Below are 27,275 nucleotides of genomic sequence, written 5' to 3' on the forward strand. Positions count from 1 at the left end.
GTAAGTTGAGTCAGATATTCCAATCAGTGAGATGGCAACCAGGTCTGAGTTTGAGGAACTTTCCCTGATTAAAAAAGTCCACATTAGGTGCCCCATCAGAATCTGCTCTTAATTGACAAGATTTGTGGAAGTGAATCATACCCCAATCAAAGAACTCTACAAAGTTCAGAAAAAGAGTTTTCAATGCTCATAAGGCTGGAAAGGGCTACTACAAAAGAATTAGGTCTGTATCAATCCATAGGCAAGCAGATAATGGAGAAAATATAGTACCACTGTTACCCTTTCTAGGAGTGGCTGTCTAGCAAAAATCAGCCCAAGAGCACATACAATACTCGGGGGGGGGGGCTGGAGAGGGTAATGGCAAAAGATACATTATCTAATGTCAGTGTTCATGAATCCACAAAAAGGAAAACACTGAACAGGAGAGATATGCATGGAGGATAACCAAGGAAGAAATAATTGCTCACTAGAAAGCATGTTGCTTCCTGTCTTGTTTGCCAAAGAGGATCTGGATGATCCAGCAGTCTACTAAAACAAAGTTCTGTGGGATAAATGAGACAACCATGGAATGTTTTGGCATTAATGAGAAACATTATGTTCGGAAAAAACAAATCATGTATTCCAGAAAAGGAATCAATCAGTCCAATCATCAGACTTTATAGAGAGAAACTGCTAAAAAGTAGTCCCATACTTCTAAAGATGAGGGAGGCCAAGGCTAGGAAGCACTGTTTCCCTGTGGCAGTGTCAACTCTCTGGAATGGCCTTCCTACAGAGATCAGACTCATCACTCCCTACTGACTTTCAGGAAAATGCTGAAAACAGAGTTATTCCAATTCTCTTAAGCACTAGGCTATCCTTCACCTTTTAATATGTCTTGTCTTATTCTTGCTGTCTTCAATACAGAGTGTTTGCTGTTATCCTTCATTTTAATGGTACCATGGATGTTTTAAGTTTGTTATTCTCTATACTGGCAAGCTGCCAAGAGTTAACCGGGGCACAAGCTGAATGAATGAATGAATGAATGAATGAATGAATGAATGAATGAATCTCATCCCAAATATGAAGTATGATGGTGGGAGTCTCATGGTTTGCAGTCTCCAAACCAGGACGGCTTGTAATCACTGTGAAATAATGGATTCTGGATTGTATCTGCAAATTCTAAAGGAGAATGTCAAGGTATCCAGCTGAAGCTTAAATGAATATGAGATATGCATCAAGGATCCTAAACATACAAGTAATGTCATCTACAATAGTCTTTCTTTTCTTATTTTTTATTCTGTCAACAACTGCCCTTCAATAGAAGGTAAGCATTTAAATTTGCAGAAAGACATGTCTGTACCATGTAGAAGATTCTCAGCTTCTGTTCTGCTTAGGGAGTCACAGAAACATAAAATTTGACAGGATGCCTAAACTTTTGCATGTATTGACTCCTATAGATGCAATAGAAAATCACAAGGTTTCCTCAGTACTGAATATTAGACCCATCCTTTGAAATAGAGAGAGCAATGAATTCCAGGGCTACCACCACCAGAGCTTCATCAGCAACAATATTCTCCAATGAGTGTGACACCTACAAAGACTGAATAAAAAGTAATGCCTCCATCTCCATAACTTCAGTTTAAATAGGGAATTTTTAGTAAATGAAACAGGAAAATAATCCCTGAAAGGAGCTCTTTTGCTACCTGTATTTACTTCTGTACAAAATCCCTACCATTTGCTACACACTTCTGCCAACACTGGACAAACTTATCAAGCTTATTGGACAAGCTTACTGAACTCCACACATAGTCTTTTCAATCGGGTCCTGAAAGTCCTTTCCATCTCTTCATTTGAATCAAAAAGATACCCACAAAGTATTCTTTCAGTTTGGGAGAAGGTAAAGTTACATTTCATCAAGTCTGGACTGCATAGGGATGTGGTAAAATTGTGAGATCCAGCTTTGCAATTGCCTCTTGAGTGGCTTGTGAGGTATAAAGCATAGTGTTATCATGTTGCACTGAAATGGCCTTGTGCCTCCAAACTCTTGCTCATTGTTTTAAAGTTCTGACTGTCACAATGTTGTACTTGTTAATAGTTAGTTCAAGGAAATCCATATGAATAACTTCATCTGCATCCCCAAAAAATGTAACCACGAGTTTTCCTGCTGAAGCCTGGGTTTTGATTTTTTTTTCTGCAGGGAAATCTTTGTGAAATTCCATGGACTTATCTTCATTTCTGGGTCATGATGATGAGCCCATGTTACATCAGTAGTCACGATGCTGTGAAGAAATGATTCACTTTCATTCTCTAGGTATGCCAACAATTGCCGATAAATTTCAACTCTTGGAACTTTCATCTCTCCATCAGCATTCTAAGAACCCATCTTGCACAAACCTTGCACACATTGTCTAGTTTGATAGCCATTTATCTTTGAGTGATCTGCTAATTGTCCTTAATCAGTTCATCAATTTTTCTCATGTGAAACTCACTGGTTATTGTCACAGATTGTCCACTTCATTCTTGATTAAAGAAATCAGATCTTCCCAGTTGACCATCTTTCCATTTTTTTAACCCAATGACACACAGTACTCACATCAACAGTAACAACCTGCATTTGGCAATGAATTTCAATTTTTGATTTGACTGGCAATCAAAAATTCAGTCACAGCACACTGCTTGAAACTCATTGACAGGCTTCCATTTTACAAACAATATCCACACAACTTTGGTTCGCAGCAATTTCCCATCAAATTGTGAAAGAACAGATGCTAGTACTGACATTGTTGGTGACTTATAACACTAAGGCATTACTTTTCATGCAACTTTCAATAGCATTTTGGCATGAGGGTTAATTTGGAACATTATTCTCTATCTGAAGCATCCATTCCCACAATAAAATTGAAGTACAGGAGTGTTAAAGGACAGGGGAAAGAATAGGTACTGCTTCCCTCCAGAGACACAGCAGGGATAGATAATGGCTGGCTGTCAAAAGTAGTTTGCCGCCCCATGGAATATACTTAGAAAATAGAGCCCTGAGTTGCACAAATCTGCCAGCAGGTGGAGAGACAATCAACTACAGTCAGCATCAATTCCAACAAAACAAATTGCAAAGGGGAAAGAAGAAGAAGAACATTAGAAAGGGAAAGAAGAAACAAAACAAAACAAAACAAAACAAAACAAAACAAAACAAAACAAAACAAAACAAAACAAAACAAAACAAAACAAAACAAAACAAAACAAAACAAAACAAAACAAAACATGAAAGTACATGGCTTAGAATACCCATTACAGGGGTGATGGATGTTCTGTTGTCAAATAGGGTAAAGGGAAATAACAGGAGCTACGACGTAGAACATGTTGTCTCCAAAGGAAAAGGGATGGGCTTCCTTCTAAAAAATTCAGTTCCAAAGCTTTCTGAGAGTGATACAGCTATAGACAATACCATAACCAAGAACTATTGAGTTTCTCAATTCTTTTCACTTACCTTCACAAATATCATGGGGAGTGTCTGTTTGGCTCTACTATAATGCCTTGCCACTCTGTATACTGTCTCAGGAACATAGTCCAACACCAAATTAAGATATACCTCATCTTTCTGGAAAGGAGAAAAAGCAAGAAAACAAGAAAAACAGTAATAAGATATTCATATAGTAATATTCATTTTAACTTTTTGTTAGAATTTGTTAGCTGAAAAAAGTCATTTCTGTAAAGGCTACAGCTTACACAAATAGGATTAGATAAGGAATGCAATAAAATTAAACTCTATTTCAACACCATCCTTCTTATAAAGTATTCTATTTGAAATAGAGGTATAGAGATATGAGTGCTTATGAAATAACCTCATCTACTACATTAAAGGGAAGAAAAAGGAAAAAAGAGGGAAAGTGACACAAGAGCTTAAAAGGAACTAGATAGTGAAATATATTATAAGCGTGCTATAAAAAACCCCAACATTTTAATTAATTTAACATTTAATTAAGCATTCCAAAATGTAACCTCAAAACAGCATGAGCTATAAGAGCTTGATTCACACAATTTGCAATTAGATGCTACATACCAAGATTTAACTACATATTGCTAAACTACGTTCATATTATTTCTAGCCTGAATATAAAGATTCTATCCCCTGAAGTTACACTCACCTTGTGGACCCATGGTGGCATGAAGAAACACTTGCTTAACAATCGAAAGGAGGCCGGCTACTAGCTAGAATGTCTGTTTCTCTTTATCCATTCTATTCACTCCAAAGCACAAAGATTAATCTGGTATTTTACAAGAAGGAGAGGTCTATTTGCTGCTGTTCAGCTGGATGTTTGTTCCACCAAAGTGAGCCAGACCACAAATATTGCTTCAAATATCCTGCCTTCTATCTTATCTTTTCTTTTCTATAAGCTCCTCTAAAATATATGCTACTTCTGTTCCTTGCCACTGCTTATGCAATCAGCCACCCCCTAATTCTCTTGTCAGATAATTAATATCCAAAATGATAAGGAGATGAGCCACACCAAAGCTTTGTCTGTTGTTAGTATTTGTACTACACATCTATTGCTATTCTAGAATATCATTTTTTTCCCCAACTTACCTTCTCTCCACTGGAGTAAAAGAAATAACGTAATCTGACAATGTTACAATGATCAAGCTTTCTCATGATTTGAAGCTCTCGATTCTAAAAGAAGAGAGGATAATATTTAAAAGGTCATTTTCTAAAATCTTCATATGATTTGATACAGAACTCATATATTTTGTCAGTCTGAAAAAAATACAGTGCAATATATTTTGCATTGACTTTTACTGAAATAACAGCATGTAGCAGAACAAAGAATTTTTATTGCACTTGAACACTATATTCAGTATTTAAAACCACTTGACGTAGATAATGTTAGCAGGATAGATTCACATAAAGTATCTTATATAAATTACCAGAAAACTCAAAAGGTTCAACCCAGTATTTCTTATTTGTTAATTCCTAAGAAACTGTGTGTTATGGCCTATTAGAAGCCTGCAGACAATGCTTATGGAATGGAAGAGTTGAAAAGGCCTGTTTAGACTATTAAATCCAACTTCCATTCAATGCAGGAATCTAAATTAAAGCATCCACACAGGATGACTGTCTAGCTACCTCATGAACCAGCAAATGAACTCTATCATCAACCTGGGCAGTTGCTCCTACACTGAGAAAGCTTCTTCCAACATTCAGATGGAACCTGCCTTCTTTTTATCCTGTTGGCGTACACGGCGAGATGATATAAAACTGGACTTTCTTCTATGTCATACCCTTTTGGATAGTCCCTTCAATATTTTCTTCTCAATATTTCAAATACCTAAAATCCCTCTTCACAAGAATTAGTTTCTAATTTCCTAATTATCTTTGAAACTGCTCATCTCCGATCCTGCCCCAATTTCTCTAAATCCTTCTTAAAGAGTAGGGTATAGAACTATATTTGAGATAGGTGTCTGACCAAAGTAGAATAAAATGGAATGATTATTTCCCATGATTTTCAAATTATAATTCTGTTGATGCAGTCTAAAATTGTATTTGCCTTTTTTGAAGCCACATCACACTGGTGGTTCAGATTCCATTTGCAATCATCTACTATTCCAAAATCTTCACAAGTCTCAGACCTGGTATCCCCCATGCTACAGCTGTGTATTTGATTTTTGTTTCCCAAGTGATGAACTCTGCAGTCATCTGTTAACATTTATTGTTATTTTCACTGCCATTTGATACTATTAATATGAAAAAGTGTGCAAGAAAGAAAAAAATATATACCATATCCATCCATACCATATTTGGTTTATATCCAAAAAAAATCCACCACCCCCTGAAACAATAAAAATACTACGGTGATAAAACTAAATTTAAATCTCTAATTTCCAACTGACAGTAGTCAAATATTACAATGCAATCCTGCTACCTCTTACACAAATTAACAAATTACTCAAGTGACTGTTACTGTTAATATTATACAAACGAATAGGAAAAGAAAATGAAATAAACTTTAATGAAGGAATATCTTTTATAAAGGCCAGTTTTTTAAAAAGAGGGGAAAAAAACAAGTAGGGGGAAAGAAGAAATGGGAGAAATTGCAGCTGTAAAAGAAATTACAATTTGTAACCACGATCATACCAAAGTCAATGCAAATGTACCTTCAGTAGGAGTGGAGCTGCCTCAATGGGTTTCTGCATTTGTCTTTGTAAATTATTCCTCACATTATTTTAAGTTGCCACAATTTGCTAGGACTGTTTGAGGCTGCCTTAGGGCTTTTCTTTCCTTCCTTTTCTTTTAATTCTTTAGAGCTTAAAGTTCAAAAACTCAAGTTTTAATCATTCAATCATTGAAGGAGTCCTAGGGAACAGGGCAGAAGTGGAAGATTACTCTTACCAGCGATATGCCGTATTTCTCTGCATGTAATCAGCAAGGGTCAGCAAGGCAGCAAGCCACAAGTGTATACTTTGGAACATAGGCTTTTTCTGCTGCTTTGTAAAATCCTGTCGCTGGAAGCATAAGTTAAATGCAACTGCTCACCACAGGGTGCTTTATTCAGAAGCAAGGCAGGATGAAAACAGCAAAAGCTGCCTCTCCTCCCATAACTTTGAGGGGTGTGAAGAAATGCCAGAAGTCCTGCCTAGGCAACTGGGAGCTAAAGCAGGCAAATCAACTTTTTACAACGACTGACAGAATCTGCAGATGTGCTGAACCAATCGTTATCTGTTTCTGAGATCCGGCAGGGCAGAGTATTTTCTATGTCTTCTGCTTCTGGCTGTCACATCTACTGGCTTGGCCTCTGTTTGTCGTTTTTATTGAAAGTTGCTTCCACTGTTAACTTCTGCTGAGAGCTGCCTTTATTTGAACTGATAAATCCTTGTTTCCATTCAGTGCTCCAATCCTTTAACTTTTTCTTTCAAGAACTATTATGAGCTGCAACTATTGCTGCAAATATATGTTAGGTTGTTTTCAGTGAGGAAGACAAGCATGCCACAAGCATTGCAAAAAAAAAAAAATTTTTCCACCAAAAAATTCGAAGTCCTTTCCACTTAAAAGTTCACTTTTATTTTAATGGGTCAGATACCGCTAATAATTTGAAAAGGGCCATGTTGGATAACCTGCTGACATACAGCCTCTCTCCATAGCACAGTTTTGCTGTCCATGGATTCTGATCAAGTCGGGGTATATCTTAAACAGCAAGTTCTGTGTAATGACTTGTAACGAGCATGACATCCTGCATGCTGAATAACAAAACGAATTAAATCTATTCCTTGACAATGTTACATTTTGGAGAATGAATCTGGGTCTGTGGCCAGGTAAATGTTTCACCAGCTTGAAACTGCCTGCCCACTATATTAGGACTCTCTATGAGAAGCATATTTGCCTTCATTCAAGAGTAGTCAAAATAGTTGGGCCTATTCTACTATATCACAAATTGTATTAGGATCCTCACAATAAACTTGTTATACCTGCATCTGTTTCTTACGTAGTATATTACTCTCTGGATGATTTGTTCTTGCTGTTGTTTGACTATAATAAAAATGCATTTATCCATACAACATGGTGTCATGACCTCGTTGCAAGGCACAAAAGAGCCTCACAACGTAGATCATGATCATTAAGGAATGGAGGAAGAAGATAATTAAACCAGGGATTAAAACAAGCACCCAAAGCACCCACACCCATGGACCCATATGCAGCTGAAAAGAAGGACGTCGGATGAGCAGAGATAAGCCGTACCTGGTGCCCTGGAGGACACACCAGAATCGAGAAGAGAAGACACCGGGAAAACGCCCAGGCAGCCATCAAGGGTCCCATCAAGAAGGATTGGGACAATGGAGGGTGGAGGAGCCCGGGGTCATACAAGAGGGTATAAAATGGGCACCTCCACACCACACACCCCGTTCTCGTTTTTCGTTCTGTCAGCCACCATTCCAATAAACCAGAAATCCTTAATACCCATTAAGTGAGTCTGTGTCTTATTGCGAAGCGAGACTGACCCTGACAATGGCTTAATGTGATGACTGAACTAGCTCAAAGTCTGAAAAGGTGCAAAGACAACTAGATCCTTGCATAATACATATTCAGGATGCAAACACAATTTCTGAAAGCATTATAAATGGCATCTTCACATGAGAGCTGGGATAAAGATTAAGAATACATATGCATTACATTCCCTAGTCTACTTAGATTACCTTCCCTAGGACATTCTAAGAGAGAATGTGGTCTGATTAATAAAAATGTATCATGGACTAACAACACTGCCAAAAAACAACCTCTGCTTTTCCAGATTATCAATTACAACTTTTGTAGTGATTTTGTGTCAGCACAGTTTCTATGAAAAACAATAAATGCTGCAGGCGAAAGAGTTATACAATCTGAAGAGAAACCAGAGTATCCTTTCTGACAAGGATCCGAAAATATCCTCCCAGGTTGCCCAGTTTTGTGCTACCATCTGCACAATACGCCGCACCATCACTTAGATTTAGAATTCCTTAACAAGTATTTTATTTCAATTCATTTTACTATTTTCATTCTTAATTAATTTTGGATCATAGTATACTAATTGCTTTTGTTTTATATATATGTAATAACGTAAGACTGTTGCTACCGTATAGTTCTATTGTGTCTGGCCTTAGGGCTGTAATAAATGTGATGATGATGATAAATGCTGTAGTATTTCTGAAAATGCTCTGATCCAACAGCCTGCAACCTTAGAAATGTACAGAACAGATTTGTTTTCTGACCATTGACTACAGTGAGCTCCCCACATAAGGAACCTTTTTATTTTTTCATGTTATCATTTCCTGGTCCCATAAACAAACCTGAAATGCCAGCTGGATCAAGGTTTGATGCCCTATCAAGAGCTAGAGTTGCAATCAAAGCATCTTTGTTCAGAAAAGCTCGTAACTCAGGAAAAGGGTTTTTAAGTTCTTAGTAAGTATCACTTGTTCAAACAAAAACAAAAAGAGGCACCTGGAATTCTCTTTTTCCCTGTTGAAAAGTTATAGAACTGATTACTTTTTCAACAAATAGTTCTTTTTTACTTTTGAAATGATTCTGAAGAGCCCTACCAACACAACATTCACAGGAGTCATAGTGTGCAAAATGCAAAATGAGAGAGTGCTAACTTATTTGTAATTCTTGACTATGGGATTAGTTTCTGGCTGACTATACTTGCCTAGCAATATAGCTTCCATAAATTAAACATGGTCAAAATCTCATGAGATAGCTATCTCTTGCAAGCTCTCTGCTTTCACATGAGAATTCATGTGACTGTGGCTATTTTAAGAAAAGTCCGTAGCTTAAACAATAGATCCTTCCAGATAATTGTCTTTTGGAGAATGGTGTAATGCAAAAGGGACTAGCTACTCTTGACATGATACTAAACAACAGGGAACCATCTAATGTTGAAGCTGCGTGTAATCAAATGCTGATCTAGAAAGTGGATTTTAAAAAAAGATGGGAGTATCTAAAAACAAAAAGTACAAAAACAGCACAATTACAAACAATTCTAATGAGAAAAAATCATGAACAGCAAAATAAATCAATGTGGAAGACTGTATAAGTTTTTTAACTGATTTAATAAGTCTAGTAAGACCTTTCAAGACAATGTCTTATCCTTAAACTCTTGATCTCTTTGCAGTATATATATATGGCTGGAATTTCAAAACAAAGAACCATCAGCCTGTTCTTGCTATAGAAACACTAATAAATGAAGTACTAGCCCTGCCAGAAGGTTTAGAGAAGGCACGCTGCATCCCAGCCTCTCCTTTCCATATAGCCAACAACAAATTTAATTTATGAGAGGAATTTTCAAGTTTGTTTATCAGCTAACTAGCCATTTTTGTCCTCAAGTCATTGGCAAGAAGTCATTTCATGCTTCTGTGGAAGTTTTTTCCCCACCATCTTAAGTTTCTGCTTTGGATGACTGAAAAGTTCCTTTGATGTTTTTATGTTCCTTGTTTGCTTTTATGCCAATTTTTAATTTCAGGCTGCCAAACGGTCTTCAGCATCTAATAAAAAATTAGGTTTTTTTTCTAATTGATCCTCACTAAAAGTAAAAGATGATGAAGTACTTTCTACAACTTGGATTATTTTTAAACACGTAACATTTTAATGTCAATTAAACAGAAACAGATTTTCTCTTTCTCCCTTACTGGAAATAACAATATTAGTTTATTTTAAAAAGTGTAAGGGTGCCAGGGATGTTTTACAATAACTCTGATTTATTTTTGTATCCACTTCTTTGGCCTTTTATTTCTTTTTACCTTTTTTGTTGGAACGCTTTTGTTGGGATAAATGAATATTCAGAACAGCAATCATCTTTTTTTTCCCTGTTACTGCTGTAGTAATAATTAATTTAACTGAAGTTTCCTTTGCAACATGGGAGTATAAAGATGTTTGGGCAGGCAATGATGAAGATTTTATTAAAGCATAGACCTTGCAAGTATTAAAGAGAAGTTGCCACCTGTCAATGGGTAGAGGAAACTGAAGAGGAGCCAATCAGAAGTGTGTGCTTCCCCATTCAGATGGGCTTTCAGCAACAGGATAGGGCAGTCTCTATTTTGCTCTGACATTTATTTTCTCTTCTCTGAGGTTCACTGGAAGCCAGACGGGAAGATGGCTCCAGCTGGCAATAGCAGGGCTGGATCTAGTAATCTGAACAGCAAGCTAGGGTCAGTGAAGCTTCTTAAGTATAGATTACATTATTAAGAACTGAAATCTCGTTTGTGTGAATTTGTTCTGATGTGTGCATTTTTGAGAGACACCAGGCTGAGATAGCAGGTGACTGAAATCAATGTCTTCAGAATTGTTTATTCTAGGTCTCTGACCTTCCTATACATAATAAAAGATTTAGAGTTCTTAACAAGCCAATCATGCACATTCCAGAAAGGGGATCTGTCCTTTAGCATAATCTTTCTCATCAGCTTGGGCTACAGAAGGAAGGAGGACTGCAATCTACCTTCTCTCTGGTAAACCAGTGGCAGAGAAGAATTATATGGAATAAAGTGGCTGCAATAAACTAGTCAGCTCTTTCCAGGAGCAGCTGTAAGGAAATTGTGGGAGAAAGGTTTGCAGACACTTCATGGGAATCAGTGGGACCCTAGCAATCATACTCATGCATGCAGACAGATTAAGTATGCATGCATGCATGCATGCATTAATTAATTAATTAAATTTTATAGCTGCCCATCTCACTGGAAGTGACTCTAGGTGGCATACAACAATCAGATAAAACAACAGTATAAAAACAATCATTATAAAAATATAAGGTAAAGGTAAAGGTTTCCCTTGACATTAAGTCCAGTCATGTCCGACTCTAGGGGGCGGTGCTCATCTCCGTTTCAAAGCCGAAGAGCCGGCATTTGTCTGTAGACACTTCTGTGGTCATGTGGCCAGCATGACTACACGGAACGCCGTTACCTGCCCGCCGAAGTGGTACCTATTAATCTACTCACATTTGCACGTTTTCGAACTGCTAGGTTGGCAGGAGCTGGGACTAGCAACGGGAGCTCACCCCGTCACGCGGATTCGAACCTCCAACCTTCCGATCAGCAAGCTCAGCAGCTCAGCAATTTAACCCACAGCACCACCGCGTCATGGACAATCATTATTAAATATTTAAATAATATTTAAAAAATTAGAATATACAATCCACAAACGGAGAGAGTAAATACAGCAACCACGTATCACCCATAACAGGGGAGCCACCTTAACACATCACTGGTCCCCTGGGCCCCCCAAGCTTGTTGACATAACCAGGTCTTGAGGAATTTTAACAGGGATGGAGCTAACTCGACTTCAGGGGCGGGGGGGGGGCAGGGAGAATGCTCCATAAGGCAGGCACCACTGCAGAGAAGGTCCACCTCCCAAGACCCATCAAATGTAGGTCCCTCACAGATGGTATTTGATATTTATGTGAACTCTGGAATAATGGAGCAATGGAATGTCACATTTAAAAATGTTAAATGTTTAACATTAAATGTTAAATTCCTTTGGATTTAAAGGTAGTTTTAAAACAATAGAAAATTCTGTTTCATTATGCACTGGATACCTCAGAATAATAAGGGCTCAACAGAAATCACCTTGCTGTTGGAGATTAAATTCAAAAATTGAAATGTCCAACTACATATGGGGGAGAAATCCGTATTATGGTTAACATGACTTTAAATTTATCATTACTGGGGAAAGACACATATGTTCTGCTTTGCTCTATCTCCAGCATTTGGAATCTACCAAGACATCAAAAAGTATGGATTTTTCATGCACGGGGATGGTCAAAATAATTCTTCTGAAATACCGGAAGGACAAAATTATACCTGACTTTAACATAGTCCCAAACAAACCATAATAGCTGTTATCAAGGCAACCTCTATCTTGAACTGTCTTTAAGTAATGACCCATAGCTCTTCCAAGTACATTCTGGTATCTCCCTGTCCAGCCAATCAACTTATCCACTGTCTTCCCTTTCTAATTTCCTCTTCCTTACAACAAATAATATTTTTTTCTACTCCACTATCATCACATGCTCAAAATACTTAAGTTTCTACTGACTGATCATTATCTCGAAAAAGCAGTCAGATTTTATCTGGTTAAGGGCTGACTGGTTGGTTCTTCTTCCAATCTATGGTAATTTCAGTAACCACTCCCAAATCTGTAATTTAAAAGTGTCTCCCACCTGTGCTCAGCTTTTACAGCTTTACATTTCACTGGAAAAAATACTGCTTTAATATTCTGAACTTTACTATCGCTAAAAGTGCATAATCCCTCAAGATCTTGGATCTTTTCTTTCACATTTTAGGAGTATTTGTTTCTACTTCAGTTTTCACAATGTTAACATTTCCCATTGCTTCTCAGCTTCTTTTTTGCACTAGTTAAGCATACTAAGTTCTTTAAACCAATCTTTTCATTTTGAATGTATGTCCTTCAGATCAAAACTTGCTGCTGCACCCACTCTATTTAATTTTCTAAATATAAAGTATTTATTTGGCATCATTACTCCTTGATCTGTTCCACAATCTGCACTTGGTTAACTGGATTACAGTTTTCCATTTTCTGTTTCCTATTATGCATTTCCTTTGGTTTTCATACTGTCCATCTGGGAATGCCCAGGTGTAAGTTTTTTTGCTTGAAGCAGGTCCTTACAATGAACAATGAATTCTTTGCAAAATTCATTTTAAATTAAAATTACTAACAGAAAGAGCTTTCGACAATGGCAGAGACTGCCCTGGGAAGTGGTGGGCTCTCCTTCCTTGAAGTGTTTAAAGAGAAGTTGGATGGCCATCTCTTGGGGATGGTGTAGTAGTAGATTCTTGACTGGGGAAAGGGTTGGGGTTAGATGATCTCCAAGATTCCTTCCAAGCCTAACATTTTAAGATTTTGCAATCAATGTCAAAAGTTAATAATACCTAAAAGGGAAGAACTGCAGTAGGAAAAAAAATACTTGTGTCTTGACTACAGATTTGAAATATGTTTCTCTGTAATACATATGAGCAAACCTGTTTTGTATTATGAACCTTGCCTACTTGCAGCAACTCTCAAAAAATAAATAAAAAAAACAAATGCCACCTGTTTGGTACATGTATTTTTTGCCTCCAAAGAAAACTGTGAGTAGCAGCAGTTTACACATTTTTGCATTTCAAAATGCTAACTCAGCAAAGCTCAACACACAGTGAGAAGCACAGGGCAGGCTATAGTACAACTGGAAGCCTCAAGTCAAAAATACTAACACAAGTAACACCCAAGGGTAGCACCTGCAAAAGAAGAAAACACTAGATACAGAGAGGGGGTCAACAAACGAGACAACCCTTGAACTAAATTTCAATCTAACTTCTCTGTATATGTTCCATAGCAGAATAGTCCAAAACAGCCATTCTCAGCCTGAAAGCATGGTTTTATAAATGGCAATCTCCCTCGCCCACTTTCCAAAATCAGCCAGTTGGTCACTATATGTGACACTAGATGGTTCTATGGCTTGATCCAGCAGGACTTTTATGCTCTCGTTATGCTTCCTTCTCAGACCTCAGGCCAAGGAGCAGAAAAGAAGGATTACAGTATTTACAAATGCTAGAGAAATTCTTCTAAAATCCAAGCAGATCATAATTTAAAAAATAGTAAGGCAATTGCTAGAACTTTTGGAACCACCTGTTCAAAAATGGCCTTGTTTTAAGCTTGGTAGAAAATCAGGATTTGGCTTTGATTTCATGACAAACTCTCAGAAGCATAAGTATTTTGTTTTGAGATACGGAGATTAAAATTGTCAGTTTTAGATTTTCAAAGTTTAGGATGATTTGCACAACCTTAGAGGAAAAAAGCATACTACCTTCATCATGAAAAGTTACTCCTCTTTCTGAGTTACATGGGGTGTGGACAAGGTGGCAGGCCTTCTCAGCAATAGCCCTTTCTTTATGGTACTCTCTTGCCTGAGAAGTATGTGCCACTCTCATCTTCCTGGTTTTTCTTAAACAACTTAAAACAGTTTTATTTCATCATGCCTTTGGACCAAGCTTAATGAGGGTACAATTTTTTTTTCAATAAGAATTTTATAGTATTAGTTGTTTGTAGTGTTGTTGTTTCATTGTTCACTGCACAGAGTCCATTGGGGATGGCCTAGAAATGCTGTAAAAATAAAATAAAATATCCCATTCTTGTCAAATTATGAAGGAAAAGGCAAAATACCAAGGTCACTGGAGAAACAGCCATGCAGCAGCTACAACCCAATTGTTTGAAGTTTGGAGGAAACTGGAACAATTGGGGAGATCACTGAGAACATTTTCAACTCTTTCAAAACTATTTCTGGTAACAATTGACATCTGGAGTTTAGAAGCAGTAATACATTTTCTGTCGTTTGAAAGTTGCTAGATTAGAACTTTGATCTTTGATAAGCAAGGACATCTGGTGGTCAGAAGCCATAATACATGGAAAGCCTCAAACTGGAAACCTGAGAAAAATTCTAAGCAGACACACACGCCCCCATGTTACATACAGATTTACCTGCAAGGTTAGAAACTCAGGCTGCAAAAACTACAAATAAAGATATACATGGAATCGTTCCACTTTTTTCTGCTTTGGTGAAACTCCATTTCAAGCACTATGTACAGTTCTGTACTCCACACTTTAAGAACAATTTAGATAAATTCAAACAGGTTATGAGAAGGCCAATGGGAATGATCAGAGGACTAGATACTAAGTCCCATAAACAGAGATTGAAGGGCTGGGCATAACTAGCACTGAGAACAAAGCTGAATGGGGATATGATAGTACTCATCAAGAAATTGGGAAGATGGGATATAGAACATCAAAACTTTTTCTCTTTCATTCCAGAATGCAAGACAAGGAATAGTTTTCCCTCAATTCCTGTTGCAAAGACAGATTTATTTTATTATTGGAATAAAGTGTTAATTAAGAGTAACACAGTAAAAATTACCCTGAGGTGAGGAGTTTCTCTTTTAGCAAATGTCTTCAAGTGGAGCTCAAATCTGACACTTTCCTCTGGATCACTTGCACTGAGCAAAGGGTTGGACTCAATAATGTCCCCTACATCTATAATAATGAGCTATTCACCCCACAATTGCCAAGAATCATCATACCTTCCATCTGTTTTTTGGTGATTATTTTCCCCACTAAATTCAGTGGCTAAAATGCTTCTTATAACTATATGGTTCTATTATGAGAATACTGGAAAAAACCTAAGGCAAAAGGGAGAGAAGAATAAAAGCTCCAGAGGAAGATCAATTTTGATTTCCATGAATAAATATGCCTAAGTAACAGCTGTGCTAGATCAGACATTTACATACACCAGCATTCTGCTCAAACAGTGGTGAACCAAATATTAACTGCAAGCTCACAAACAAAACCAGAGCTCCAACAGCACCCTCCCGTACAACAGGTATCAAGAGGCTTACTTTCTTCAATACTGGATTGAGCATAAAGTCGATAAAAACGTTGTCCTACATGTATTTGTCTAAACACTTTTTAAGCTATCCAGCTGGAGGACACCACTGCAATTCATGATAGAAACTTCACAAGTATTCATACATTTTCTTTTTGTCTACAGTGAATATTCTACATATTCAGCTTTAAAAGATTCTGGGTTGTAGAATTTGGGGATATGGACAAAAACATTCTTCTTTTTCCACAAGAGATGCTTTAGCACATCTCCTTCACTTGCCTTTTTTCTAAGCTGAAGCTCCCCCCCAATACTGAAAAATTTCCTTTAAGATATTGGATGCTGTAGCCACTGAGTATTTATGGGTTACCTTTTCTGTGCCTTTTGAATCTATGAAAGACCAGAATTGTGTAGGAAACTCATCTGTGTGATGTATTAGTAACAACCAGGTTCCAAATCTTAAATTGGCCCGCTACCTGAACAAGAAAGAGCCTCGTGTGGCGCAGAGTGGTAGGTGGCAGTATTGCAACCAAAACTCTCCCCACAACCTGAGTTCGATCCCAGCAGAAGCTGGATTCTTTCTTGGGTAGCCGGCTCAGGTCGACTCAGCCTTCCATCCTTCCGAGGTCGGTAAAATGAGTAACCAGCTTGCTGGGGAAGGCGACGACTGGGGAAGGCAATGGCAAACCATCCCGCTATAGTCTGCCAAGAAAATGTCACAAAAGTGGCATCCCCCCAAAGGGTCAGACAAGACTCGGTTGCTTGCACAGGGGACCTTTCACCTTCACCTGAACAAGATCATTGTTCAGAAATTTAGAAGAGCCTTGCCCTTGGCCCATTTTCATACTCTCTCCCCACAGTAGTGTGGGAAGGAAAACCAAGAAAATCCCTTTGCTAAATAATGGTGTCCCTGCAATGCAGATATGATAGAAACTCCAGCTCATGTTTCATTATATTGCCAGTTCTACAGGGACCCTCATTTACAGTTGATTTCCCCTCTCCCTTTTACATTCCCAGGGCATTCTGATTTATTTTACTTGCATTACTTATGGACAACAAAGACAATTCAGTGTCCTTAAATGCTGCTAAATTTTATTACACCATGTGTAAATTCTGCCCTACTATGAGCTGTAATTGCTACTGGTTATGTTATCTTTTACTTTGGTGAGAGGTTTTTTTTTTTTTTTTACTAAAACTGTAATAACATTTAACTATCTATCTGCTGCTCACATGATAGAAGAAACCCTTCTGGCTGCAGAACTGGCATGTATATAGTTCTGAGGGAGATCAACTTTCACCACATCTGTGCTATGATCTGGAGACAAAATCAGAAGCACACATAAAAGCCTCAACTTCTTCAGAATCTTCTTTCCCAAAAAAATTCCTGGGGCTAACCCCAGTATCTTAAAGAGGTAATCTTTTCATTCTTTATATTCTAGCTCTGAAAACACTGTAATGTTGTTGTTATATCCATGTTGCAGCCTTGAGGACCAAATCCGTTTACAGGTCAAAACTTCATTCAGAGTTAAGTATCAGCCCGACTAGGTAGACCAGATAGGAAATCAATTCCACAGTAAGACTAGAACTTTTATTGAGATTGTCTACAATAACAGAACCTTGCAAGTTTGATTGTGCTGTACATCCCCACCCCCATCCTGTCTTATACTCCAATGAATCAGGGAGGTGTCTGCCTGAGCCACCAGAATATTATCTCATTTTTCAGGGTTTAGAAAATGTTTCAGCCCCCTTTGTTAGGTAAGAGTTTTTGCATATTTTCATCAAGGTGGTTTTCCTTACTGTCAACAGTAACGGAAGTGCCAACAGTCTAAGGGAACTGAAAATCCTATATTCAGACTGGGGGAACCAAATTTTAAGACCTAGAATGGCTATGTGACTCTTTTTAACATGTACTTAAAACTGGAAGTGTGTTGCCATTGTTCCCCTGCATGAAAGGAAATGCCAAGACCCTTGTGTAAAACAACAGAGCCTGGATTTTTCTGCAGGAACAATGCCATTATATGAGACTGGGAAAAGGAGTAATTGGGTCAAACAGTTTTAAGAATCACTGCTCTAAGTAGTATGTAGTAGTTTAAAAATGTGTGAGAATAAATAGAATTCTTAGCAAATAGTTTCATACTGCTTAGGGAGTAAAGGATATGGATATCCCTTTGTTTTTTTAACAATTTTATGAATAAACGTACAGGTAATCCTTGTTTAGCAACTGCCTCATTTAGCGACCTTTCACAGTTACGACAGTGATGAAATAGTAACTTTATGGCCAAACCTCACATTTACAACCTTTGCAGGTCTGTAAAGCAAAGGAAAGCTGAAGTAAGATCATAAGCACAGTTGCTAAATGAGGACTACCTGTATAAGGAATGCTTGTGGTGATGTTAGAAGTCTGTTGGTTGGGGACATGAATGCCATACTGTTGATTGAGAACCTAAATAATATCAGCGAATGAGACAGACTGCATGATGCCACATGGAGTACAGACCTGAAAATTAATATATCAAAGACCAAGGTAGTTGTGTTTGAGAGGGAAAATGGAAGAATTAGTGGTGAAAAACTAGACAAAGTAAACGAATTGTATACCTTGATAGAATGTTTACTGAAGATGCAAAAGTAGAGAAATTTTAAGACATTCAAATGATGTTAAAAAGGTAGTAGGTAGTATGTGATCTGTTATGAGGAATGAATGAATCACGTCACTAGTTAACTAACTGAAGCACTGCATAATGAGCCAGCCCTAATTATTAGAAGTTCCCCTAGAACACTGAATAATCCATTGAATTTCCTAAGTCTCTGTGGACAGACTTAATATTCTCCTACTCAAGCAGGTTACAGGGACTGTTACAATGAGACCAAAGTTCACTGAATCTGATTTTGAGAATGCTACTACTTTGTTTCTCTCAATATACAGATCATCACAAGCTGAGGCAAAGACTAAATCAAGAGCATAGCCTCTCCTACGCACTGGTCGCATAACAACTTGGAAGTGTCCCATCATAGTCTTGGAAGCAATTAAGTCCCAATTTGGCTCCATCAGGATATCCTCAGCATGAAAGTTAAAATCAAGATCAATGTTAAGGTCAATGTCCTGGGATTTTTCAAACTACCTGTGTAATTAGGAATGCCACTGGGTAGCAAGGTAGGTAGAGGTATACCTTTCTAGACATCAAATTATAAGCAGGACAGGAAATATTTAACTCCACCTCTTCTAGCTAGAAGGCAGGGCAGGACTACCATCAGCCAAATGCATTAGGTGAGTGCAGTCGCCATCTTTTTTTTTTATCAAATATTTTACCCGTTATTGTCAAGAAACAAATAGAAAATAGAAGCAATGCCTGTTTTGACTCTTGTTCATTAGCAGCTACAGTGTTAAGTCAACATTTTCATCTATGGTCAAATAACAGATAAGCAAGATTTTATGGTGAACTGACTTGGCACTAAATAGCAGCATCAACAGGCCAGAGATCCTAGTGGCAAAGTTTCAGATACCTATAAAATGAAAGTTGAACTAACAGGTGAGATGCTCTACAACTGTCTATAATTCTAGATCCCTTTCCTTCCTTCCTTCCTTCCTTCCTTCCTTCCTTCCTTCCTTCCTTCCTACCAACCATAACCATAACCATAACCATAACCATAACCATAACCATAACCATAACCATAACCATACCATACCATACACCGATACCTGCGCATAACCCTGCCATGTACAAGTATGTACTTACTTCCATCCATCCTCTCTGTCAGCTGTGTCAGCACCTCCTAATACACTTATGAATTATAGGACTTCAATCACCAAACCCTATGCCAATAACATACTGTACACTGGAATCACTTTTCAAACTTAGTCTGCACCCACAGATGACAACCATGTTCTTGCTATCATTACCACTTCCAGTCTAAGGCCCTTGCAAATTGCCCATTCCAGGCCACCGCCAAGGCCTCAGCCAAACCACCCATCAGATCCTTGGGAAAAAACCAAGCTCCTTCTGAAACACTGACCTGGCTTTCAGGATGAATGTTGAGGACTGGAAGGCAGGACAGGTTTTAACCGCTGGTCCTGTTGCCCCTTTGAGTGACCCACCCTCAGCCTCCCGCCATACCTCCCTTGTTGGCCACAACAGTGATGGAACTACCTGCCCTCTTTCCTTCCCAGGTCCTTTCTGCCCATCTCAATGCCCACCTAGACCCTGGAACAGATACAAACACTACACACTCACATCTACTGCCACCCCAACACTACCACCCACAAGCTGCCCCAGCCTCTAGCATTCAGCAGTCTGGGGGAGGCCTACTGAAGTGGATCACCAGCATCTACTCATCACCCCTCATCAAAATCCCATCTACCCCCATCTCCCAGACTCTTAGCAGTCCAAAAAGACTGTAGGTGAAAGTAATACCAGGCTACTCTCCCAGGTTCCCTGATGTAAGAACCAGATGGAAAATAAAGGACTCTGACCCCAACAACCACTACTGAAGTAGCAGCCAGCAATGCCCAGGGGGGAGCAGAGCAGCCACAGGGCTCAGGATAATAACCAGAGCCCAGTTACCAGCAATGTGATAATAATGCCAAGAACAGTAGAAGTTATGCAGCATCTACATAGAACAATTATTTGAATCACCACAGGGATCTAGACAGTCCTGCTGTATCTCCCTGTAATTGAAAATTAGGACAATCAAAGCAACAACCTTTAATCTGGACAATGCTGAGAGTATAATACAATTTATACTTCTGATTTAAGTGCCAAGACTCTACCGTTTTACTAACAGAACCATTCAAATTTGATTAAGATAACAAAAAAAAGTATACATTTAGGTGGAAATAGGGGTAAGTTACAAAGAAGAATAACAAAGATGGCCTGGAACTGATGTCACAAAAGCTAAAGCTTAGAATGAACTGAGGTTGACAAAGAATAAGAACACTAAAAGCTTTTTCAGGGTGAAGGAGCAGAATTGAAGCTTCATAGAAATATAGTCAAGATTAATACTAACTGAATCTGTTTGAATCTCCAAGATCAGATTAACTGCATCCTAGGAACTCACTAATGGTTTTCTGAATCTTTATGTATTGTATTTGAGAAATCTGGATAATAGGTACAGTGACAGATGACACTTATACCTGGAATATTCCATTAGAGATCACGAAGCAAACAAGTTTAAGCAACTTAACAACAATGCACAATTATTAGAAGTCAGTAAGAAATTGTCAAAAACAAGTCTAATCATATTAACTTTATTTCATTTTTTTATCCTTAATAAATTGTAGGAATTGTAGGAGTTCATCAAATCACCTGACTAGTTAAGTATAGATAGTGTCCTAACAGCCAGGAACCATGCTGAGACAAGGAACTGGTCTCTAATGTTTTATTGCTTGTACATAACAGGAATCCTAACAAACTGAAGAAGCGTGGGAAAAACCCAGACATATAAACCCCCAAGGGTTAAGGCGGTCCCGATCTGTGTCTCTTTGAATGGCTGCCCAATTCCTCAGTGCTACGCATGCGCTTGACAGTCTGGATGGGAGCCCCCTGCTCGCCATCCTTACTCATGACAGATAGGTTGCCATGACAATTAAGTGAATTAACAGCTGGCTCAAACAATCAAGCAGCCAGTGGTTCCTTTGGGGAAGATCAAAGTTTGGTGCTAGGCTCTGTACTCTTCAATTGTTTTTGGTGATTTGGTTAAAGAGGTAAAAGAAATGTTTTATCAAATTTTCACATGACAAAAAATTGGGTGGGACAGCTAGCATATTACAACAGAAACAAAACTCAGTTACTTGGATAAGGGGATTGAGGGTCACTCATCAAGTTTACAGATGACACAAAGCTGGGACTGATGACTAGAGGAGAGAGAGAGAAGATGAAAAAAGATAGAGAGAGCCTTGAGCAATAGACTGAAATAAATACAATTATATTTAAAATTAAAAATATAAAACTCCAAATCTGGGTAAGAAAAATGAAAGGCACAAGTGTAAGGATGTGGGAGGCCTAGCTTAGCAGTAATATATGTGAAAAGAATCTGGATGTCAACTACAAGTTAAACTAGAGCCAACAGCGCAACGGAACTGCTAATAAGGCAAATGCCAACTTGGGAAGCATTAATAGGAACACCAAATCCGTATCACGGGAAGTAATGTTCCATTCTACTCTGCCCTATTCAGATTCCAATCTGGAGTACTATGCCCAATTCTGGGCACCACCATTACAAAAATGAGGGTGACAAACTGGAGCAAGTTCAGAGGCCAACAAGATAGCAAGAGGTGTGAAAACCAAACCCAATGAAGAACAACCAAAGGATCTAAGATGCATAGCCTACAGAGGATACAATTGAGGGAAGATGTGATAGCAATCTTCAATATGTTACGGGGTTGTCACATAGGAGAGGGAGTGGACTTTCTCTGTTGCCCCAAAGAAAACAGAGGGAAGGACCAGAACCAATGGGCTGCAAGTACAGGGAAGTAGATTTAGGTTAGATAGGAACTTCCTGACTGTATAAGTTGTCAGCAAGTGGAACAGGCTGCTATTTAAAGTGATGAGTTCTACTTTGCTAGAGCTCTTCAAACAGAAGCTGAATGGTCATCTGCCAAGATGATCTAATAGATCCTGCAAGGAATAGGAAGTTGAACTAGATGACCTTTAAGATCCCTTCCAACTTCATGAATTTATGACTGAAAATAAACAGTGTGAAATTTAACCAAGACAACTGCAAATTTCTTCACTCAGGAAACAGAAATGAAAGGTTTTTGTGAGGGATACCTGGCTTGGCAACAATACTTTTGAATAACATTTGGGAATAACAGCCTTGAGAACAGAGGGGCAATACCCTTCACGTACCTAAAAGATGTCATCAGAAGATACTCAAAACCTGTTCTGTACCGTTCCAGATCAATCAATTATAACTAAAGGAAGTCAGATACTGGCTGAATGTTAGGAAAAATATCCTAACAATAAGGGCAGTTCAACTACAAATTTAATTAACTACAGAGGTAACAAGCTCCTCTTCATTGGCTATGTTTCAGCAAAGGATAGAGAGACAATTTTCAGGATGCTTTCATTTGGAATTCTCCATAGAGCATGAGACTGAACTCACTGGTCTAAATGACTTATCCAACTGTATGAATCTATGTATTTCTCTTTAGAATGTTAAATTCAAGAAGACTAACTTTAAAATAATCAAATACAGGACAATAGCTTTTTTTTTCATGCCAGGTTTTGCTTTTGGAAAAATTAACTTCTGGGCAATTCATCTGAAACTTACTTCACTATCTCTGCATTTCTACAATGAGATACAGAAGTTCATGTGCTCGAATAAAAATGCATCTTAGGTGCTACTTGATGTCTATAAACTAATAGCCATCCTAACAGCTGGATATAAACCAAGAGCAGAAAATTAAGTTAAAAAAAAGCCACATCCAAATAAAATGGTATGCAAAATTGCAAATAGCTAATATGTTACAGTGCTTCCCTATGTCTAGATCAACGTATATCAATTATGTATATATTAATTAAAACAAGCAGTAATGATCTACTGGTACAAAACAATAATGTGATTTATTAGGTTTCAGTTTCAAGTATTGTACAAACTCAGCCATTGTGTCTTGTAAACCATGGTTTAGAGCTTAATGCACTGAATAACCCAACTAATTGTAATTCAATAGACCACAATTAAAACAAATGGTGTTCCAGTGCAATGCAAGAACCTAGCAACTGGGTTGTTTTCTTCAGAAAATCTCCATAAAATAGAATTGATTGTAAAATTAACCTATTAAAATTAACCTATTAATTTAGCTTCCCTAATTGTCCATCCATATACAGTTTCTGGGGGAAAAAATCATCTTTATGACTAAAATAAAATCACTAAATCAGTCAAATTTTCTATTTCCCTCTTTACTGTCCATCTATCAGCTCATTACAAATGTGTTATATTTTCAGCACAAGACTTCTGTTTTGCACATGACTGTACTTGTAATATTGGGATGTCAATGCACATTATATGCTCTTTGGAGAAAAATCAATCAGAAAGGAATGAAAGAGAAGGACAGAAGTTACTATTAAGACTGGTCTTGATCTCACCTTAAATCTCTTGTCTTGCAGAACTTTTTTAATGGCAACCAGCTCTCCTGAGTCACAGAGTTTGGCTTGATAAACAACACCAAAAGATCCATTCCCAATCACTTTAGTGTCTGTATAACTAACTTCTTGAGGCCTATCTGGACCTTGTCCGGGAGTTGCTACTACTGTAGTCACTTTGCTGCCATCTTTGTCTCCTGGAACAACAACAAAAATATGAGATACTGTTAAATTTATGCTGGAGGAGAAAAATGTGTAAGGCATAATTTAATATATTGGTCATATAAATAATTAGGCTGGGAGTATCATCTTTTTAATGTCTGTACTATGAAAGGATAATCTTTTAACATCAGATACAAAAGGCATGCCCTCTAAAGTCATAGAAAATTAAATTCTATTTTTTACCAATAGATTTATATGACCTGCACTAACAGATCACGGTTTCCTGCCACCATTAAGAATAGAAAACCAAACAATTTGACCCCATCAGCCAGTGATTATCAACTAGCAGAGACCAGATTGTTAATTTCCCATAGTGAATGACAGTGGAAAACTAGTGATCCACAGTGGATCTCTAAGAAAAAGAAGAACCAAGAAAGATGAGTAATTAAAAGGGTACATGACTGTGGGATATACACATATAGAGATGGGTTCATGCCTTGTGGAAGTCCAATTCTCGCATCCTATATACAGTACTCATCTTTTAAAAAACACATCACTATTCCTCCAAAAAGCCAATCACTCCTATATGTCATGTAGTGCCATCAACTTTGTAGCCCTGAATCCCAACAAAAATGTTAGGTGTAACCCTTGCCCACCCAAAGATTGCCCACTCCCAATGTAAAATTTAGATTCTCATAAAAACAGGGGAAAAGAATAGTTCATATGTAATGTATACTGTGGCTTATTTATGCATTTATTTTAGAAAATGTACGTGGCCACCTATTTTATAAATTATAATCCTAGGCAGCTCATAGCAACAGTCCAGAAAAACGAAAAATATAACCTGCCCCCAAAAGACATCATACTTCCCACCACAGCACCACAACATCCCATCAACTCTACATTTGCTGGACTCACTTCCAACCAGTGCTTGGGTGAAGAGCCAGGCCTTCACGGTTCTCCCACCGGGTAAGAGGGTGGGAGCCCTCTGAATCTTGAGGAGTAGAGGCTATTCCAAAAAGGGACAAGGCAGCCACAGAAAAGGTGCACCTCCAAAGGTCTTGCCAGAGGGCAACACTTAAGAGATGGGACCTGGAATGTGCCACTCTATCTGACCTGGTGGGAGGGGCAGATATCCTGAGAGAGAGGTGGTCCTACAGATAACCTGGCCTCATGCCATTCAAGTTTTTAAAGGTGATAACCAGCACTTTGAATTGCACCTGGAAGGAACTGGAAGCCAATGAAGCTTGTGCAACAGCAGTGTAACATGGGCAAATCACAAAACTCCAGAACTGGGTGCACTGCTGTATACTGGACCAGTTGTAATATCCTGGGTGGTCTTCATGGGCAGCCTCATGTAGAGCACGTTGCAGTAATCCAACTGAGAGGTGACTAAGGAATGAGTGACTGAACAAGGCCTCCTGGTCCAGAAAATGTCATAATCAGCACACAAGACAAACTTGTGTGCTTCAGAACTTCAGATCTGCAACCTGAAGACATGATATACAGGTAGTCCTCGCTTAACGACCATAGGTTCAGCGGCTGTTCGATGTTATGGCAGTGCTGACAAACCTCCATCTGGCCCTTATAGCAAACTGTGTTTGTCATCTCTGTTTGTTTCCCAGCAACACATCATAATTAGAAATTATGATTTGCTAAGATATAGGAAGCAACAATCACTGATAAACAGAACCTCTCCAAAGGCTGATTTGCTCTTGCTGTTTTTCTACCAAATGAACCTTTCCTGCTGCTATCTGCCTGGCAACAGGAGAGAGTTCCCCACCCTATTAATTCCTGATCAGAACATCTCTTAAGGCAGAGCATCTAGTTCGCATTTGCTTCAACAGCAACTGTTGAACAGAAAAGCTGTTGACCAATAAAGCCGTTGAAACCTTTGGGTTCAAAGGCAAAAAGTACTTTGGATTACACAATAGCTGCAGAAGGCAGCTGCAGATCTGCAACCTGAAGACATGATATACAGGTAGTCCTCGCTTAACGACCATAGGTTCAGCGGCTGTTCGATGTTATGGCAGTGCTGAACGCATGGTAGTTACGCCCAGTCCCCAAGTTAAGGCCATTGCAGTCCCCTGCAGTCAAGTTATCAAAATCTGGGCACTTGGCAGCCTGTCTACACTTACGACCACAGGGGTGCTTCAACTCCCCCCACCCACCTATCTGCCCACTATCTCTGCCCTTTTGGCCGTCCTGCCCTCCCCTGCCTCTGGCGCCCTGTGCTCCGCTGGCCCTGCCCTCTGCTGGCCCTGCCACCCTGCGCTCTGCTGCTCCCAGCTGACCTTTGCTGACTTCTTGCTCCTGCTGCTGACAAAGCACACCTGGTCTGGCCCTTCCAAAGCAACTGGCCACACCAGACCTTCTTCCGGAGCTCATGCATGACATAATGATATGTGGGAATGACCCTGAGAGACAAGGGGAAGAGATGCTGTCTAGGGAATGATCAGATAAAAGGCGGAGGAGCCCACAGCTGCATAACGGGCAGAGAAACTTAGAAAGGATCCGCCCTAACTTATCAGGCCATAAAAAGAGACGGTGGGAGATTTGTACTTTCAGACTTGCAAGATTCTTGTAATGTAGCCTTACAATAAAGTAGAATTAGCTCATCATGTCGTGTTTCCTGTCCGGTCTACCAGGGAGGCTGACAAGCGGTAATTTCCTCACAAGACCTTGGGAAGGTCTCGCATAGCCAGCAGCTGCCTTGCAAAGGGCCAGGCTGGGTGTACCTCTTCAGGAGAGGAAGCAAGAAGATGGCAAAGGTCAGCTGGGGCAGCAGAGTGCAAGGCAGCAGGGGCCTCAGAGTGCAGGGTAGTGAGGCTGGCTGCGGCTGGGGCTTCGCACCACACTTCTGGGCTGGGGTGGCTGCGGCAGCTTCGCACCACATTGCTGAGACCCCAAGCGAGTAGAGGGCTTTTGGGTAGGCTCTGTTAACACTGCGCTCGCCTCCACCCCTTGCTGAAGCCCTCCAGGCCAGTTCTCCAGGAGCACTTCCAATGTTCGCTGTAGAGCGCACACTGGAAGCGCTCCTGGAGAGCCAGTCTGAGGGTTTCAGTGTGTCTTTACAGGAGGAAGGGGGCAGTGAGCTGCATCTGGTGTGTGGAGCCACAGAAGGCAAACTGGGCTTGCATGTGGGAATGTGTGGTGGGCTGAGACTGCTGAAGCAGGG

The 27,275-nt window shown here is 39.0% G+C and overlaps 1 protein-coding gene across 3 annotated transcripts in view; it reads right to left on the reverse strand.

The window, feature by feature from the left end:
* Positions 1 to 27,275, reverse strand: part of GSK3B (glycogen synthase kinase 3 beta) — a 102,886-nt gene that overhangs the window by 60,034 nt on the left and 15,577 nt on the right. For all 3 annotated transcript variants that reach the window (XM_063294596.1, XM_063294597.1, XM_063294595.1), the window contains 3 exons: positions 23,939 to 24,132; positions 4,562 to 4,645; positions 3,464 to 3,574 (listed from right to left, as the gene is read on the reverse strand). In XM_063294596.1, coding sequence (XP_063150666.1) covers positions 3,464 to 3,574; positions 4,562 to 4,645; positions 23,939 to 24,132 — 389 coding nt within the window. The remainder of the gene's footprint in view (positions 1 to 3,463; positions 3,575 to 4,561; positions 4,646 to 23,938; positions 24,133 to 27,275) is intronic.

The sequence above is a fragment of the Candoia aspera genome, chromosome 2 (assembly GCF_035149785.1).
Source record: "Candoia aspera isolate rCanAsp1 chromosome 2, rCanAsp1.hap2, whole genome shotgun sequence".
NCBI lineage: Eukaryota > Metazoa > Chordata > Lepidosauria > Squamata > Boidae > Candoia > Candoia aspera.